Source organism: Lactuca serriola, chromosome 2 (assembly GCF_051521515.1).
Source record: "Lactuca serriola cultivar US96UC23 chromosome 2, Lser_US96UC23_V15, whole genome shotgun sequence".
NCBI lineage: Eukaryota > Viridiplantae > Streptophyta > Magnoliopsida > Asterales > Asteraceae > Lactuca > Lactuca serriola.
In genome coordinates this window covers 222,734,319-222,753,000 of record NC_136409.1, presented here as the reverse complement: position 1 = coordinate 222,753,000, position 18,682 = coordinate 222,734,319, and the positions used below count along the sequence as shown (strand labels likewise).

General features: G+C 30.2%; 2 protein-coding genes across 2 annotated transcripts; one reads left to right on the top strand and one right to left on the bottom strand.

Annotated features, from left to right (window-relative positions):
• Positions 1-1,197: 1,197 nt before the first annotated feature.
• On the bottom strand, positions 1,198-3,634 carry HEME2 (Uroporphyrinogen decarboxylase). Its single transcript, XM_079027051.1, has 5 exons — positions 3,292-3,634; positions 2,559-2,680; positions 2,305-2,415; positions 1,895-2,209; positions 1,198-1,807 (listed from the first exon to the last, which is right to left on the bottom strand). Exons 1-5 carry the CDS (start codon positions 3,383-3,385, stop codon positions 1,292-1,294), a joined length of 1,158 nt encoding a protein of 385 aa, XP_078883177.1. The 5' UTR covers positions 3,386-3,634; the 3' UTR covers positions 1,198-1,291.
• Positions 3,635-16,920: 13,286 nt separating this feature from the next.
• Positions 16,921-17,604, top strand: LOC145090109 (uncharacterized). Its single transcript, XM_079028453.1, has 2 exons — positions 16,921-17,506; positions 17,588-17,604. The coding sequence occupies exons 1-2, from the start codon at positions 16,921-16,923 to the stop codon at positions 17,602-17,604; spliced, it is 603 nt and encodes a 200-aa protein (XP_078884579.1).
• The last annotated feature ends 1,078 nt before the right edge of the window (positions 17,605-18,682 follow it).

The window sequence follows — 18,682 nt, the reverse complement described above, 5'->3', positions numbered from 1 at the left end:
GGTCCACATCATCAAAGTGTTTATGTGACAAATACTGAAGTCTCTAAAGTTTACAACATTGGTTCATAAGTGCCAAAAAAATGTTCAAAGGTGCCATAAAAAATATAGAAGTCGTGGTAATAAATTAAGTTCGGATAAAGATTAAAGAGATCTTAGCATTAAACTACTTTGGTTTTAATACGAAATTATGATTTGACATGTTAAAAACCATACATGATGAATAAGAAACACCTAAAGTCTAACTGCATATAGTTCATTTGTGGTTTCTTTTTCTTCTTGTTGAATAGTCATTTTATATTATCTATATATGTATTTTGACATGAAATAGAAAACTAACATAACACCAAGCATATCCATATAAAAATCTCACTAAATCCTTTACGATAGATTCATATTCAAAATTATATTTTATTTATTTCTAATGTTTATCTATAATTTTATTATTTATAATTCGTATTAGTTAGTTATAACACTGATTACTATTAATAAGAAATGTAAATGGATATAAAAAATATCTTGAATAGTATTTTTAACATCGATCATGTTTTGAAATGTTAGTAATGACAATAGTATTTTATATAACATTATTTACAATTTTATATTAAATATCTAACAGATTATGGAAATACACCAAAATTAAATTTTTTAACAATTATTTAGTTCTTTTTGAAGTAAGTGGATAAGTCAATATATAACGAAGAGTCGAAGATATAAAAATGAATATTAAACCAAGATAGTAGAAAGAGGAAAAGAAAAAGGACTTTTATCTAAACCATAGTTCATTTTCTAGATACACATTTAAGAAGTATCACTTTTAGAGAAAAAAAAAACTAATATAGCATTTTTCTTTTTAAAGAAGTAACTACATTATTAAAAAATAATCTTTTTTTTTGGACAATGAGTTGCTATATGTCTATGATTAAACCACTAGAATTGCAGATGATCCTTAATCGGCTATGATTTCGTTATATACTTATAAACGATCCTTAATGGGCTATAATTTCGTTATAATTACAGATGATCCTTAATGGGTTCTAATTTCATTATAACTGGATTCATTCGCTTATATGTAACGATTTTATTATTGGTGGAGCCCAAGAACCTAATGTATTTAAGGTTTGAAAAAAAATAAATTTTTTTTATGGGCCAAACCCATGATGAATTCACAACCTATGAAAAAAAAAGAGTGAAATGGACTAAACACAAAAGTAGTCTGAAATAGAGGGAAGCAATGGAAAAATAGACAATGAAATTCGAGTGGTCTAAATCTAAAATACAAAACCCTCTATTTTCAGTAGCTAAGCCCTTTAGCAACCTCAAAAAAATGAGCAACATTCTCCTCGGGTGTCCCCACCTTAATCCCATGCCCAAGGTTCAAAATATGCTTCTTATTCCCAGCTTTCTTCACCGTATCAATTATCCGTTTACTAATAAACTCTTTCGACCCAAACAAAACCCCCGGGTCCACATTCCCCTGAACCGCTATCTCACTCCCCAACCGCTTCCTCCCTTCAGCCATGTCCACCGTCCAATCAAGACTCACCACATCAACACCTGTCAACGCAAGCCTCTCCAACAACCCACCCGACCCACTTGCATACAGTATCAAAGGAAGATCCGGATGGGTTTCTTTCACCGAGTCCACAATCGCCTTCAAATATGGTAGACTGAACTCTTCAAAATCAGTTGGACTCAGTTCGGTTGCCCATGAGTCGAATATTTGAACCGCTTGGGCCCCGTTGTCTGCTTGGTACTTAATGTATTTAGCCATTGATGTTGTGAATTTCTCAAGCAACGCGTGAAGTACCTACAAATGACTTAATCTGGTAAGAAGCTGGCTGTATTATACTATAAGTGTTTGATAAACAAGGGTAAAAAGTAAAAAGTAAATTACCTTAGGCTGTGAGAAAGCGAGAGTCTTTATTTTGGAAAAGTTTTTCGATGATCCGCCTTCAACCACATATGATGCGAGGGTGAAAGGAGCTCCAACAAAACCAAGAACTGCTGCTTCGTTATTTACCTCTTTTCTTAAAATTGTTAAGGCCTCCCCAACATATGGGACCCACTCTTCGGGGGTGAATTCTCTGACTTGGTCAACCTGAGCGGCTGTGCTGATTGGATCGAATATGATGGGACCCTTTCCTTTAACGATGTCAAAGGGTATGTTCATTCCTGGTAGAGGTGTAAGAATGTCTGAAAACAAAATAACCTGTAAAACTAAAATCAATATCAAAAAATCCAACAAGATTATGCTAATATAACATTAGAAAAAAAAAAAATATATATATATATATATATTCTTACTCCATCAGGCTTGAAGACCTTCCATGGCTGTAGAGAAATCTCCACAACAAGATCTACATTCTCTGATCTTTCACGGAAGGAAGGATGCTTCTCACATAAGGTTTGATAACTCTGCCACAACAAAACCAGAATAAGATAAAGATATATATGCATAGATTTTAATGTAGGATAGAAATACAAGAGATTAGTGGTATAATGATATTAGAACAAGAGAAAGAAAGAAAGAAACAAGAAATGTGGTTATATAGACCTGCCTTCATGTACCTCCCTGCTTGTCTCATAAGCCAAACTGGGGGTCTTTCTACATCTTCACCACGAACAGCATTAAGTAAAAGTGGTTCAGTTGTATTCACAGCTTTTCGTTCTGCAACAGGTGCTGGATATAGCCATAAGATTCAAAGTAAGATACAGATTAAGCAAATCTACATTCTACATACTGCGTTGATTTCTTCCACCTTTTCTTAAGTCGTTTCATATTAGTGACTGTAGATCAGTTACAGACTTACGGGAACTCAAGAACGGAATGACAAGGAAGATCAATAATGTGATCACAGGAGCTTAAAATGTCTCATCAAACAAAGGTAGAGCTTCACATTCTACTGTATTAGCCTATTAGGTTTACCAAATGCAAAAAATAATCACGATGCTTGAAATTATTGTACCAAATCGCTTAATTTTAATGTGAGACTACATGGGGTTACCAAACCAAAAGTCCGATTGTGCGAAAAGTCAACCGTTCTTACCAATTACATATTTACCGGCTCAATTAGCAAAATTCAATGTGAAATAGTTCATAATCGTAAGCGTATGACTTTACTGGTACACCTAAATCTGTGTCAGTTAGGTTCTACGTGATAGAACTATTATCGAATTCATGGAAACAAACTCACGCAATTGGATTGCTAAAGAGAATTTGATCAAATCCCTATTTACTGTCTTCTAAACAAACCACCCAAATCGAAAATTACATGAAAAATGAGAAATTACCTCCGGCGGAGCAGATGATACGATTTGGACGACGATAAGTAAAATTGGAAACGGAGATCGAGGAGAATGAAGGAAAACTGTACATAATTGACATGGTGTTGCGAAGATTTCCTTAACAATTTCCCTCTTTTAAGAGTTGAAATTAGTGGGCATTTCGCTATAGGAATCGATTGTTTCTTTGGTAACGAAGGAGGTGAGTTAAAAAGGGTTTGGATAAAATAAAGATAAGGAGAAAATCCGCGTTTCTATCGTCTTCTATTTAACTATCCCACAGATCTGATTGCTACAGTAATTCATACAATTACAGTCGTTAGGATCTGAACAGTTAAAGTGTTCATCGTCCAATCAAATGCAATTAGGGTTTGACGTTTGAGGAGGTGTATGAGGCCTTTGTCACATTTCCTTTTTAAGTTTCATGTCATTTTTTTTTAATTTTTTTTTTGTTTTAACAATAGTATATTATAACCCGCGTTAAACGTGAGGAACGCATAAATAAAATATATATATATATATATATATATATATATATATATATATATATATATATATATATATATATTACAAAATAATTATAAAAAAAATCAGGATTATTGGTATTATTGAAATCTATAGAAAATACACTGAAATCGGTAAATATATATAGTCGTTGAAGGACCTCTCTATGAACAATTTTTTTGTTTGATTAGTTGAACGGCCTTTCTCGTCACAAAGTATCTTCAAACCTTTTTTACTTGAGACACGGAAAACAGCTACATATAGCTGACCATGCGCGAAAACAGGTCTACGCAAGTATAATCTAACATTTGACAATGTACTTTCAAAATACATTGTTATTTCATGGTTATATTGCAAAATGGAATTGTTTATTTAAAAAAATAGAAACGTATTTATGTTTATTCAAAATGAACCACATAAACCCCCCACAATATTAAATATAAAGAAACTCTAACAAATAAATATAAAAACAATTATGTTTGCTCGATTTAGATTTTGCCCGTGACTTATTGAAAATGTCAAAAATACATAACTGACACACAAATTACTTGTTATTATGAGACGAATTAAAAAATAAACACATGATGATGTCGCTTTTTATTTTTTTTATGATAATGATAAAATAATGGAAAAATGAATGCTTACTTCAAGACATTTGCAGACGTTTGTGTAAGGTCTATGGTCTTAACTGCTGAGTATTCATATCTTTTACATATAGCTATTAAATTGTTATTTTAAGATGAATTAAGATTTCATTTCTATTTCTTGCCGATTTAGAAGTATGTTTTGACCATTTTTGCATCAGATAAAAAACATATAGGTTCTTTTAGTATTACTGCAATCCTACTTTCATATAAAATTACTTTTTTTCATCAGACCAAATTAAGTGATTTTTAGCATTATTATCATCATATATAATACATTCTTGATGGTTTTGAAAAGTTCGCTTCAGTTTCTCATTTCTTTTTAAAAGTTCATTGTTATTTCTTGTTGCTTTTAGAAATAAGTTTTAGACTATTTTTTTGTATCAAACCAAATTTGAAGGTTATTTTTGTATTATTATCATCGTATATGTTTCATTTCATTTTTATTATTTGAATAAAGTTTTTGTAGTTCAAAACCGATACGAATATAAGAATACTGACTATATATTAAGTGATTCTATATAATGTATAATTAAAAATCAAGACAGTATAATCATAATTTATTGATGTTAGTTAAAATGTAATTTATTTGGCGATGAGGTTAGGTTTTGGTTATTTATTTGGGAAGTATAATATGTATTCTGCATTACAAGTGTCTATCTTTCCAATTTAACATTTGTTACTTTAGAAGTTTATTTTGGCTTGACGTAGGCATGATCATCCCATATTTAATACTTTGCTCTTCTTGCACCTTTACTACATGTTGACTTGCATTCATTAAATCAAGATTTAACATTAAAAAAAACAAATATATACAAGAAACTATTAAACTCAATGGATACGCTAAAAGAGATATGAGACTTGCCTTTTGTGAGATCAATAATACCAAATTGGACCATTTTCTACAAAATAATTTTAGAACCGAAGAAAACCTAATTTTCCAAATATTTAATATCATTATTTAAGTTATAACCTGTTATATGCCAACAAAATTGAAAATTTCAGCCAAAACTCTGTTACATGCCATCAAAGCTGAAAAAAGATCCTTTAAAGTTAGATGAGGATATTAATATAAAAAACCGTCTTTCACTTTTTGTTGGATGCATTTTTTTATGACAGGAACAATTATGAGTCCAAACATAATCCGTACAAACCATCATAGTCAAATCATAGATTGCTTAATCAACAAAATAAAATACTACAGTCACAGATGGTAATCCACTTAGAACATCTTTTTCTTAAAAACGAAGAAATGGACAATTTATTATAATCTTATCACGCTGATAAAAGTCATCACAAAGTGCAATAGATTGAATCGATAGTTTACAATAAATAGAAAAAATGAAGCCCTATCAGAGATAGAAAAACTTGAGGACGAAACAAAAGAAAACATGTAACACTACAAAGTTGCAAACATCAAAAACACATGATGCTAAAAATCTAGAAAAAAAAAAGCAAAATTTATACCTGGTTGTGAGATGAGCGTAGAGAACTTGTGTAAGATTCTTTGAAACATTTCGTCAAACACCTATGATGCCTGTTCTAATAACCCATCTTTTGAATGTAACATGACAAAAAATTCCAATGTTACAGGAAAGCATATGTAACGTCCGTAGATCCGGGCTTGTCAATTTACAGATAATATGGGTTGAAAACGACTTTTCAACAAAAGATTATTTAGAATAAATAATCTTAACCAAGTTGTAGGATATGTCTCAAGGGTTCCATACATATAAAGAGCGCCGAAATCCGAGTTATAACGAAGAAGTTATGACCCGTCGAAGTTTCGCGACGGAACCGGCACAACACCGGGAAGACGTAGATAGTGAATTTATGATAGAGCGACTTTTAGCCTTCGTAATCTAAATTAAAGTCGTAGAATATGTTAACCTGAGAGCGTTCATAAAAAGAACACCCAAATCTGACTTAGTATGAGGAAGTTATGATTTTTCGAAGTTTCGACTTAGCGGTGTACAACCCGAAGTTCGAGTATTAGATCGAGCGGTTTTTAGCCGACACAACCTAAACGAGAATCGGAGATCTTGTTATTAGTATCGTAACGATAAAAAGACAGACGAAAATGGACATCGGATGAAGAAGTTATGAGATTTTAACGGACCAATTCTGTCTTGGCCTGTTAAAAATATAACTTTAAAAATAAAGTCAAAATTAGCCAACGGAGTCTAAACGAAAGTTGTAGAGTACGTCTCCACCTACACGTGGATATAAATAACGTCAAAAACGGAGTTCGTATGAACGAGTTAAAAATTATAATAGCATATTTACGTACTAAAATAAAGTATAAATCATATATACGTACACATATATATACATATGTATATATCATTAGAAAGGTATTGACAATGCGGTCATTATAAGACTAACGTTGAGTTCTTTCGACATTAGTTTAGTACAAATATCGTTAACTCTATTTAAAATAGTATTATGAAGGGGTGTTTAGTCGTTTATATAACTATAAGGTCATTAAGTAATTATGGAGGGTGGGCTCTCATATTTCTTGTACCATTCTCTTGATTCAAGAGTCTTTCTCTTCTTATCCCCCGAGCATTTCGGTCCCTCGTGATTTGACTTCTCTTTTTGTAGTTTTAGTATAGTAAGGTGAGCGCCGAAGTGTTGCACGAATCTTTCTTAGAAAGATTCAGCGACGAAGTTCTGCCCCTGCAGAGCCCGACCCCTAGCTAAAACTCTCTTGTAAGTAAGTTATGCTTACCCTATTTTAATATAGCTTATATTTAAAATTAGTATTGTTATTATGAACTTATAATAAATATTTGAGCTATTATTATATAAGTGTCGTTATAATATCTTTTTAACTACTCGCGGTACGGGAATCCGGTTTAAAGAGCCACATAGGGTTGTTGGATTTCAGAAGTGCTATATGCCAAAATGATCCTGCCATCCGGTGTTTTATGTCTGGCCCCTGTCTATACATAGTGGTTGGAAAGTATTGTTTAAACGCTTATATAATAATAATAATAAGACTAATAATTAGTTACGGTAAATATTAGACTAAAATCAAGTGGTAATAATACTAGGTTTCGTCGAACGAAATTATTTTAAAGTAAAAGAAGTGTTGTCCGAGTACCGAGTCACCACCTTCTCAGGTGAGTGCATAGTTACTTTCATCTTACACATAGATATGAAATATTTTATATAAATTACGTGTTATGTGTGCATATTATCTGAGTACTTGTTGTCTATGCTAGATGAACGATTTTATACATGTTTTAAATGATTTAAGTTGTATATGTATTTTATATCTATGATAATGTTGGGGTAAAACATGGGTGGATGTAATAGATGGAATATGAGCTAGATGATGAGTTGAGATATGTTATAGACCACGAGGTGAGAGTGAGAGGTGGACGATGTGAGAAACCTTTCCCAAATGATGGCCCCGTCATTCAGCAGAGTATGAATGACAATCACAGACTATTCTAGACAGTCCAGTGGAACACTAGCAGGCTCACAACCTGTAGCTGTTGTGAACGATGTGTTCACCCGATGTACTCTAAACCCTGGTGTCCATGCAGACTTGGTGCCTAAACCTTGGTGATCATGCAGACTTGATGCCTAAACCTTGGTGATCATGCAGACTTGATACCTAAACCTTGGTGATCATGTAGACTTGATGCCTAAACCCTGGCGACTATACAGACTTAGTGCCTAAACCCTGGCGACTATGCAGACTTAGTGCTTGTTGTGTAAACCGTGGCAACGATGGACTTCGTGTCGATTCTTTAGGATGATCTTTAGGAATGAATAAACGTGGAATAGCTAATTCTTATGGTTGACCCTTAAGACTAAAGAAGATAATGAGGATGAGTAATTGGGTTGATTGTTTGATTGTTTAAACATAATAATTATATTATTGTGGGTTGAAAACCCTATGTACTCACCAGGTTTCCCAACCCGACCCACTCAGTTTATTTATATCACAGGTGTCGATATGAAGTGACATTACACTGAGAGATTAAGGAGATATAGATCACTAGTGTAAATGAATGTGAGTTCTCTTTAGATTTATGTTTCTGTATTGACGATGACATCCTAAATGTTTAAAAATGAATAAAATACGTTTCTTCGGAAATGTTTTGATAACGTATTTATCATTTTTTTTCTAGGAATAAATTCCACAACATTTTTATTAAAAGAGGTACTCTAATTTTCATAAAGCATAAACAAAATCGGTCTTTTCTGGCCGTGAAAATGGGGATGTCATAGTATAGGAAATGAACTAAACTAACATGTATTTAGATTATGCAAATTATTTTGAACAATCTTCCTTCAAAAATATACTTATTTTTGTTTCATACATACATACAAAGTTTAATAAAAAAAAAATGTTAATTGTAATTATACAATTTGATTCTACCATATAAATACAACCACATAGAAAATTTAAGAATCAAATAAAAACTTTGTCTATAATACTGTAAATCTGATATTCAAGGAAATAAGATCATTCCTAATTTAGATTCTAACTTCTTAGCCTACTTTTGATATGGTTCATGTATTAATATTTAGAGAAACCGGTAGACAAGGATGTTGATATTAAGTGTGGTATATTGTTGTTACCGATAAAAAAACTAAGTTGTAGTTTACTTTAAAAGTTCTTTTTTCATGATAAGTATGTTGCTATAATTTGTAAAAAAATCACATAGCTATTTCAGTTTATAGAGGTTGTTGAGGATCGAGTCCAAGTTAATAGGTTAAGCATTTAATATAAAAAGTTGTACATTGTTGTTTTGTTTGACTTAATCTAGACAAAATGATGTAATATGTTAAGCCAAAAAACCTTATGTAATGTTTTATGAGATTTCAAAAACAGAAACATAATTTTGTTAGTCATAGAAAACAATCTTTGAAATGTTTTATTTATTGTACAGAAACATATACAAATTATAATAGTTATAGTTTAACCCTTTATGGATTAAATTGTTTATAAAATCCATCCCATTAATAATGAATAAAAGGTAAATTAAAAGACATTTACAACACGAAAAAATCATAACATGTTACTATTAAAAATGGTATAACAATGTACTTTAAACATACATTCCTAAAAATAGTATATAATGTACTTTAAACATACATTCCTAAAAATAGTATAATATGAAGTTATTATATTCGACAATAAAGTCAGAAACAATAGCCAAGTTGAGATACTCAAACAGACATAAATATTAGCAACCACCGATTTGATCCATTTTTAAATTAAATTACCGGTTTACCCTTCTGATGAACATAGTCCATACTAAATTAATGATTTAGCCTTCGGATAAAAAATTGGAAGTATCATGCTAAAAGAATCACTTTAGTATACATGTCATCTCAATATCTATTGTTGAGTTGCTTTTCCATCCCAATGCTTTTATAGTTTCCTAAGTCGAATTACCCTTTTGCCCTTAAGTTTCCTTACTTAAAGGTTTCCTGCATCTAATTTGCTATCAAATTAAAATAAATCACATAAATTTAGGAGTTTATTGATACCTTCAAAAGGTAAATTTGAATCTTCCTTCTTTATTCTATCACAAATAAAATTACCTTTCTGCCCCTAAACCTTCAAATCATACTTAAAATTTAAAAAAATTCATCCAACAATATCAATAACCTTTAGTTATGATTACAATTTAAAGTTAGAAATTTTGTAATTCAACCATCATATTAGGATATTAATTTACATTCAAACACTAAAAAAATATATCTTTATTAGTTAAACGAAAGAAGGTACTGACCTTCTAGTGCACAACAACGAATGTTTGAAGCAGATAATGATGATGAAAGTTATAAATAATAAGAATGATGTTGTAGGAGAAGGTTTGAAGCAAAGCAACGACTGGAAACAAGTGTGAGCCATAGATTCAAGGATGAATCATATATTTATGTCTTAATTTGAATCTGATTTTTGGTATTAATGGTTTACTAATATAAACAAATTTATATTAAAGGTTTTTTTGTAATATGTTTTTAATGTTGACCATTTTAAAACCTTTATAACCAGAAATTCAAGATTTAAAATATGGGAAACTTTTACTAGAATTAAATACATTCCATTTCAATGGATTTAAGTTAATTTTGTTTGACAATTAGAAAGATTTTATTGGAATTAAATACATTTCATTTGGAGAAGTGATGTCATCAATTTGATATAACGGTGGAAAACATAAGATTGAAATACAATCAATGGCCCAGATTATTTTAATATATATTAAAGATAACAAAATTATTGATATGCTTATTTAATAAGTTTTTAAAAAAAGCAAAAACTGAACATGTTTGAATTTTGAACCCAAAAACTATAAATAATGGAGTTAAATTATGAACAATATTAATTAGGATAAATGATGGCATAGATCGCCAAAAGATGGATATGCTTGCTTCAGTTTGTAGAGATTTGTGTGAAGCCAAAACAGAGGTGTGATAATTGAAGATGCAAGGAAGAGACAATACGCAAATTCTAAGAATACATGAGCAAAAAGGAACCAACTTATGGTGCTACATTCTATTATGAACACACAAAGCATCAATTGAAACATAACCATTAACATGAGGACGAAGAGGATTAGAGAATAATGGTTTAAGAGAAAAAAAATAAAGAAGAAAGATGGGGCGGCTATTCTTGTTTTTGACAAGATTTATGGAGAAACCGATACCTAATATATAAATATAATGATATGCTTCAATTGATAACATAATTGTTAATTTTAAAGATTCTATAATTAAATGTAATTATAATTTTAAAGATTTATAATTAAATGTAATTGTGTCCGAATTATGAAATATATTTTAGAAGTATGATAGATTCTATAATTAAATGTAATTGTGATTGAAATGTAATTGCTAAATTTAAAGATTCTATAATTAAATGTTTGAATTCTATTTGAAAAATATGATGTCAGCAATTGATCTAACGGTGGAAATCATATGATTGAAATACAATCAATGGTCATGATTGCATCATTTGTGAATTACGGTTTCTCTTTTAATAATATCTAGAGATTTTTGGCATTTGATAATTGATAGGAATGGTATCACTCCTAGCAGTAGCATCTTAATTTTCTTTTCTTTTTTCAAATTTAATTTAATTATGTTTTTTTAAAACAAAAACTTTTCTAATATTTCACAATTTACCCTAATTGTTTCCTCTCTCTCTCTCTCTCTCTCTCTATATATATATATATATATATATATATATATATATATATATATATATATATATATGAAAAGTGATGGTTAAAATGGCTAAATTTCAAAAATGGTCAATTTAGAGATGATCCACTTCCTTGCAAATTATTATTCAATATATATACTCGAGGGTGTTCGGGATTTCAAAAGTCTAAACTGTAAAATTGGTCTCTGTGGTTTGTAAAAAAATATGGATGGAGTCCAAAAAACTTTTCAACTTGCCGTTTGTCTAAAAATTGAAACTCTTTGTGGTTTTTGTCCTTTTAATTTGTTTTTTCCATTTTTATTTATTCTAATAATTTTGAAAAAAAACAAAAGGAAAATATTATCCACCCGATCACCTATAACACCCACATCTCTTATTAATTTAATTCACATACATACAAGAATAAAGTTCATCAATGAAGTTCTAGGAAAATCTGATGCAGATTTAACACGCATACGAGCTCTCTCTCTCTCTCTCTCTCTCTCTCTCTCTCTCTCTCTCTCTCTCTCTCTCTCTCTCTCTCTCTCTCTCTCTCTCTCTCTCTCTCAACAAATGCACACATACAAACTCTAATAAATCATAATTACCCTTCACCTAGTTCTCATCCCTCTTTCCTTTCTCCGTTTTTTTGTTATTTTTTATTAAAAAAAATAGATACATGACTTTCATAAATAATGCTAAGTTTAGAGGTTTTCGGAAAAAAAAAGCTCTCTAAAAAGTTACGAACAAATTAAGAATAAATGATATATATTAGAAAATGATCTTGAAAATCGATTAAACTTATATAGATTTATATGGGCCATGGTTATTTTTTTTATTTTTTATTTATTTTTTTTTTTTTTTCTTCTGGTTTCTACCATCTACCATGGTGAAATTGTGTAATTGAAGTTTACACCCTTGATGCTATTCTTTCGAAACAATGCTCCGTTGAGCCGAAACGGGTCGAAGATAAATGATATTACTTTCATCTTATATTTATTGTTCCTTTTTAACTTTTTACGTTTTTATATTTCAATTTTGACCTTAAAATACTTGATGCAAAATATATAAATGATTGTATTTTAAATGATTTTTCATTTGTATAAGTTTTATAAAGTAATATATAACTCAAATAAAAATATTTAAGGTCGAATTTAAAGAATAAAGACTTCAAAAGTCAAAAGTGAACAATAAATATGAGACGGAAGGAGTATCATTAGAACATTATTTTTATCATAAAATAATAATTTTCAATTATATTTTATTTAAAACTTTTTACATATTATATCGATGGGCAATGTAAGTCACTTGTGGTAATGATTATCTTTTTTTTTAATGACAAAGTTATAGGAGTGTTCGACAAAACTAGTTGGTAGCGGAGTTGATGGTATTTCGTTAAACGCTACGTAAAGTAGCTTTTGAATTTAAAACGTTTTGATTAAACTAATCGTTAGAATCTTATAGTGTCAGACGAAACTTTTTGTTCAAAACAGAGAATTTTATCAAATGCTAGAAGCTAAAAGCTTCCAAACACTTTTAAACACCCCGTATCGATCATGCCCATAGTAAGCAAATAGGAAAATATCATAAAATTGTGATCAATAATATTTTATAATAAAACTACAAAGACAATAATTAAAAAACAATTAAAATATTATTGATGGCCATGAATACAATTCATTGGATATATATAAAGTTAGGTAAAGATAAATTACCAATGTGTTACTAGCATAATTGGTAGAGATGGAAATCTTTTAGATTGAGGGTCCCGAAGGTATATAAAAATTAACTAACTTGATGAGTCTGCACACCTCAACAATCTCCAACTTAAAGACTGATCAACAAATAAACTACCTCCCAAGGCATGTACCTCTCTTAAACCCAAAACTATGAAACGGCTTCTCATTAGTCTCATTAGTCTCATACCTTCTTAACAATTATCTAGAAAAGAGTTGAAGCTAGCAGAGTACAGCTTCAACTTCTCACCATCCATAGCTTTCTTCAACTTTATAGAATCATTCGTTGTCAAAGTCTCTAGATAACTCTAGCTCAAAGATCTCAATCAATAGCAAATAGTTTGGTGATGGATACTATTTAGTTGGAGGTCTTCTCTCTTTAGTGAATCTTCAAACAATTTGGGATTCCAAATCTATTTTATCTCTAGCCTTGAACTCTAAATTCCTTCTATATATCCTTTGTACTCCCATAGTCTCGCTTTCTTCTTGAAGCTATCAGTGCTTCTTGCTCTCTCTCCTATCTATGAAGTACTAATACGATGTGCAATGTCTTTTTCTGTAACTTCTTAAAAAAACTTGTTCTTTCTTATGTTTCTTATCATTTTTTTAATGTAAACATGTGTAACTGAGTTAGGGAGCACATAAAAGTAATTTTGGTGTCAAAGTGTGTCATTTGTGTTAGCATGTATGGTTCGAGCTCAAAATTGTTCCAAGGGATTTGTAACAGTTTGAAAGTAATTTGTACAATCTAAAAATCATGTTTGTGAAGAATTTTATGGACCAATTAAAGAACCAACGGAATTAAATATGCCACGAGTACAGTTTACAAGCACATGGTGGAGATGTGCTTTGCTTAACTTGTCCTCTTACATATAACATACCCACGGCTCATACTACTTAATATTCATGAAGTAACATCGTAAATAGTACGGATGCATGTTTAGGGGTCTACCTTTCCTTTTGCATTCAATTCATTGAGGTTATAGGTCTCATAATTATTCCTTGTAAGCACATTGTACAACTAATAATTCAGATATTTGTGTACTCTCCGTTTAAGGTCATGATAAGAATATTGATACTGACAATGAATACGAAATCATGAAACAAATTTGGGGTTTTAATTTACAAGACCTGGAAAAAACCTATTTTAAATGCTTCCCAAATACTTCATATTTCCATGATACATGATGCAGTTAATCAATATGAAGAGATCATCTTTCTACATACAGAAAGACTCAAACTTGAATCATTTATGAATCTTGTACTATCTTGTCCACCGATTTAAGAGTTAGAGACACAACAACCCATAACTGGAATATTAAATAGCAACGAAAATTTGACATGAGGTTGATGAATATGTATGTAGTTTTTTGTTATGTCTTGTGCAGTCTATATTAATGTACTTTGTTTCAAAATAGTATATGACGAGTGACGACAAAGTCAACAAGATATATTTGCATAATTCATGCCTCAATTTTTTTCTAAAAGGTTTGATATTTCTTTATTTTGGTATATTGATCGACAAAAAATTACAACTGCTACATGATTGAAGACTTGAAGTATATGGATGTACATGTCATATTTATGATCTCATTAAATTCAATTTCTCAACTGTATTTATTATACGAATATAATTCATAAATACGAGTATCTATAATCATGCTAGGCAGGCAATGGACCCAAAAACACATTAATGACAATTCAGCCTCATATTTTTATATGTCTTTTGTTTCTATAGGTATATCTTTCCCTTTGTAATGTTTGTACTATGTAATTTTGTCTAGCATCTCATTAGTCTTCTTTTAATGCATCCACTGCATGTTCAAAATTAAAATCATTAAATATATTGCTAGAATAATTTCAAGATAAATTAAAATATTTTCTATATTATGGTATACGATATCTTAGTTAAAACGCATCAAACAAAAGTAAATGGATTGGAGTCTCATAAGAAGCACTACTGTTTACAATTATCACTTCATAGTCTGTTGAAAAACCATCATATATAAGAGATAAATTGTGGAACATCAACTGTTATAAAAACTATATCAATGCTATAAGGGTTGTCTACTTATAATTCATATTTAGAATATATAAGCGGTAAATGATTCATGCTAACAATAAATTTGAATTTGTTATTCTACTCTTATACTAGATGTGACATTTATACAAACCGGTTGATAAGTAGGCCACGTCCTCTTACAATATCATATGTATTCAATTGTAATTAATGACCCATAACAAAAACGTGTACGTCTTTTATAAATTTTCATGGTGGATTAGAAAATCAAGAATATATTAAACTGGTCCCTGAACTTGTACAGAATTGTAGGTGTATACTTTTTTTTTTAATTTATATTTTACATTTACGGTGTCTACAGGAGTGTATATAAGCTTTTCACTTTTATGTTTTATTTTGTTATATGAATTTCAGTTTCTGCAGTTACAACAAATATATATATATATATATATATATATATATATATATATATATATATATATATATATATATATATAGAGAGAGAGAGAGAGAGAGAGAGAGTGAGTGAGTGTTAGGTTCAAATGTTTTCACTATCTATTGTGTGCATGTATGATTGATTCTGGACCAATCATTTTAGTTATTTTAAGAAAGTAATTAATGCTTATTAAATGCTGAAGATGTAATTAATACCTATTATATCTTCAACATGTAATATGCATTAATTACTTTCTTAAAATAACTAAAATTATTGGTCCAGAATCAGTCATACATACACACAATAGATAGTGAAAACAAAATAACCTAACCCTATATATATATATATATATATATATATATATATATATATATATATATAAAATGATTGATGATATCGCACATATTTAAATCCATGCATGTGGTATGCGCATGCTCTTTTTAATCCATGTGGTATGTACATGCTATTTTTAAAGAGACTTTCAGAGATTCGATTGCTATAAAATAATAAAGTGTAACGAATGAAGATATAAAAGGATCAAACTTACATTATATTTTACTATTAACACCCATTAATATTTAATGCTGGGTTGGTGAAGCGATTTATAAGCTCCTTATCGTATGAATTTCGCCATTTGTCAAGCATTTAAAGCCCATGCGTCGACACATGATATTTGTATTCTACTGTTTTATTACTTTAATTAATTAATTAATTAACTAATATCGTGATTATATTCTAAAATTTTATTTTTGATATTTTTATGGCAACAAACCACTTCTAAGTTCTATTTTAAATAATATCCCAATGCAAGATTTTAGGAGATTCTTTTAATTACTAATCAAATTCAAATTCAAATTCAAATTCAAGGATTAGTTAGTATCTGGTGATGGTGAAGTAATGGATTGCACAATTTGTAACAAAACTTGTACATAAAATCAAACTAGGGTCAAAGACAAACTCTTGTAATATGTGCATGAAAACTTGTACATGAGCTACCATATATACCACTACGATATTTCTATTTTCTATTCATGAATAAGATGATACCCACAAAGCAAAGCTAACTCGGCTTTAAATCCACTCTATCTCTTGAAGCATTCAATTATTCAAATAATTGGAGTACAATGCATACAACGAAAGGTACAACACCCAAAGCACTGCAAATCAAATTGCAGTCGGAAGCTACCCGTAGCAACAATGGAGTTGGTGAATCATCGTTTAGGGTATTGTACTATGGGACTGCATCAGCAGGATCTGTGCCGTTCATGTGGGAGTCGCAGCCAGGAACTCCAAAACACGCACTCACTGAATCATCTCTCCCTCCTCTCACACCTCCCCCTTCGTACAACCAATTCACCCAAAAGTACAACTCATCAATGCAGATGATTAACCACTCTCCAAAGACTTCCAGTTTTCTTCGAGCCATTTTTCTTTCTTCTTCCCGGAAAAGGAACATGAAGGTGGCGCCTCCTTCTTCATTTTCTACTTGCTCGGTTTCCTCTTCGTCCTGCTCCTCGTCACAGTCAACGCCGATGAGGAAGACGGATGGGTGGCGGAGGACGTCGGTGGTGAAGTTTGGATTGGAGGAGGATATTGCGAGTGGTGCTGGTTCAGATTCACCAACGTCGACGCTGTGCTTCGGCGGTGGGTTGAAGAAAGGTTATAAGATTAAGAAAGTTAAGAAAGCAATGCTGTCTTTTGTACGTCATGGTAAGGCATCATGAAGAGAATTCAATGTTCCATTTTTTTTGCTTTTTTTTTTTTATTCTGATAAATTGTTCATGTTTTTAGATCCAAAAAATAAATAGCTAATCATTTTGAACAAAGTTTGATGTACAATCGTCCCTCCGTGAAATAAATTTAAATAATATTACAGAGTTACAAAAGTCAATCTAGGATCAAATTTTAATGATATGTTTGTAACACTTGAAAGTTGTAATTTTTGTTTTTATAAATATATTCAACAAAAATATAATTTTTGTTGTGTAAAAATAAATATGTAAATCTTCTCTAATAAATGAAGGTTTTTTTTACCACTTGTCATACTCACATTCATTTTGCCACATGTCGTGGTTATTTTGAATTAATTTTTATTCCACATGTAATTTTGTGGTTTTCTTATTTTATTAATTCCATATGGTATTTAAATTTAATAATAAATGCATATCAATTCTATTAATAGACTTTCCTTATAATTTTATATTTCTTATAAATTCAAAATTTTCAAATGTTTATATATATTTAATTGTTTTAAATACACCCATGTAATACATGGGTCTCACACCTAGTATATATATATATATATATATATATATATATATATATATATATATATATATATATATGAAATTTTGAAATATTTAAAATTATATAATATAAAAAGCTTTTAAAAATGAATTGTTTTATACAATAGAGAAAATTTAACTACCTTAAACAATTATTGTTAAGGACAAAGGGAATTTGTTGTGCTTCTCTAGAAAATAAATAGAGCTTCTTACTTTCGTTCGATTTGCCTTTCTGTATGTATATAAAATTCTAAAGCTCTTAGTTTGAGGACACGAAATCCATTAGAATTGTAATTTGCAATTAATGCTTTTTGACTCATTTTCAAACTAAGATTTCGTAGCGTGCATGGAGGGTAATTCATTTTCTATATTTTTTCATATATATTTTTTGCAATCTTAGGTTATGGTTTTAGGAATCGTTTTAGCTGACAAGTTTTACATAATAATTTAAGAAAAACAGTTCAAATGAATAATCATATAGTATTTCAATTCTTTTGTTGGTTTTAATTAACATTTATTCATGATGAACACGCATCTATTTATTTCTCGATTTCTAATTTTGGAAATTTTGGTGACCCATCGTTTCACTGGGTTGTGAAGT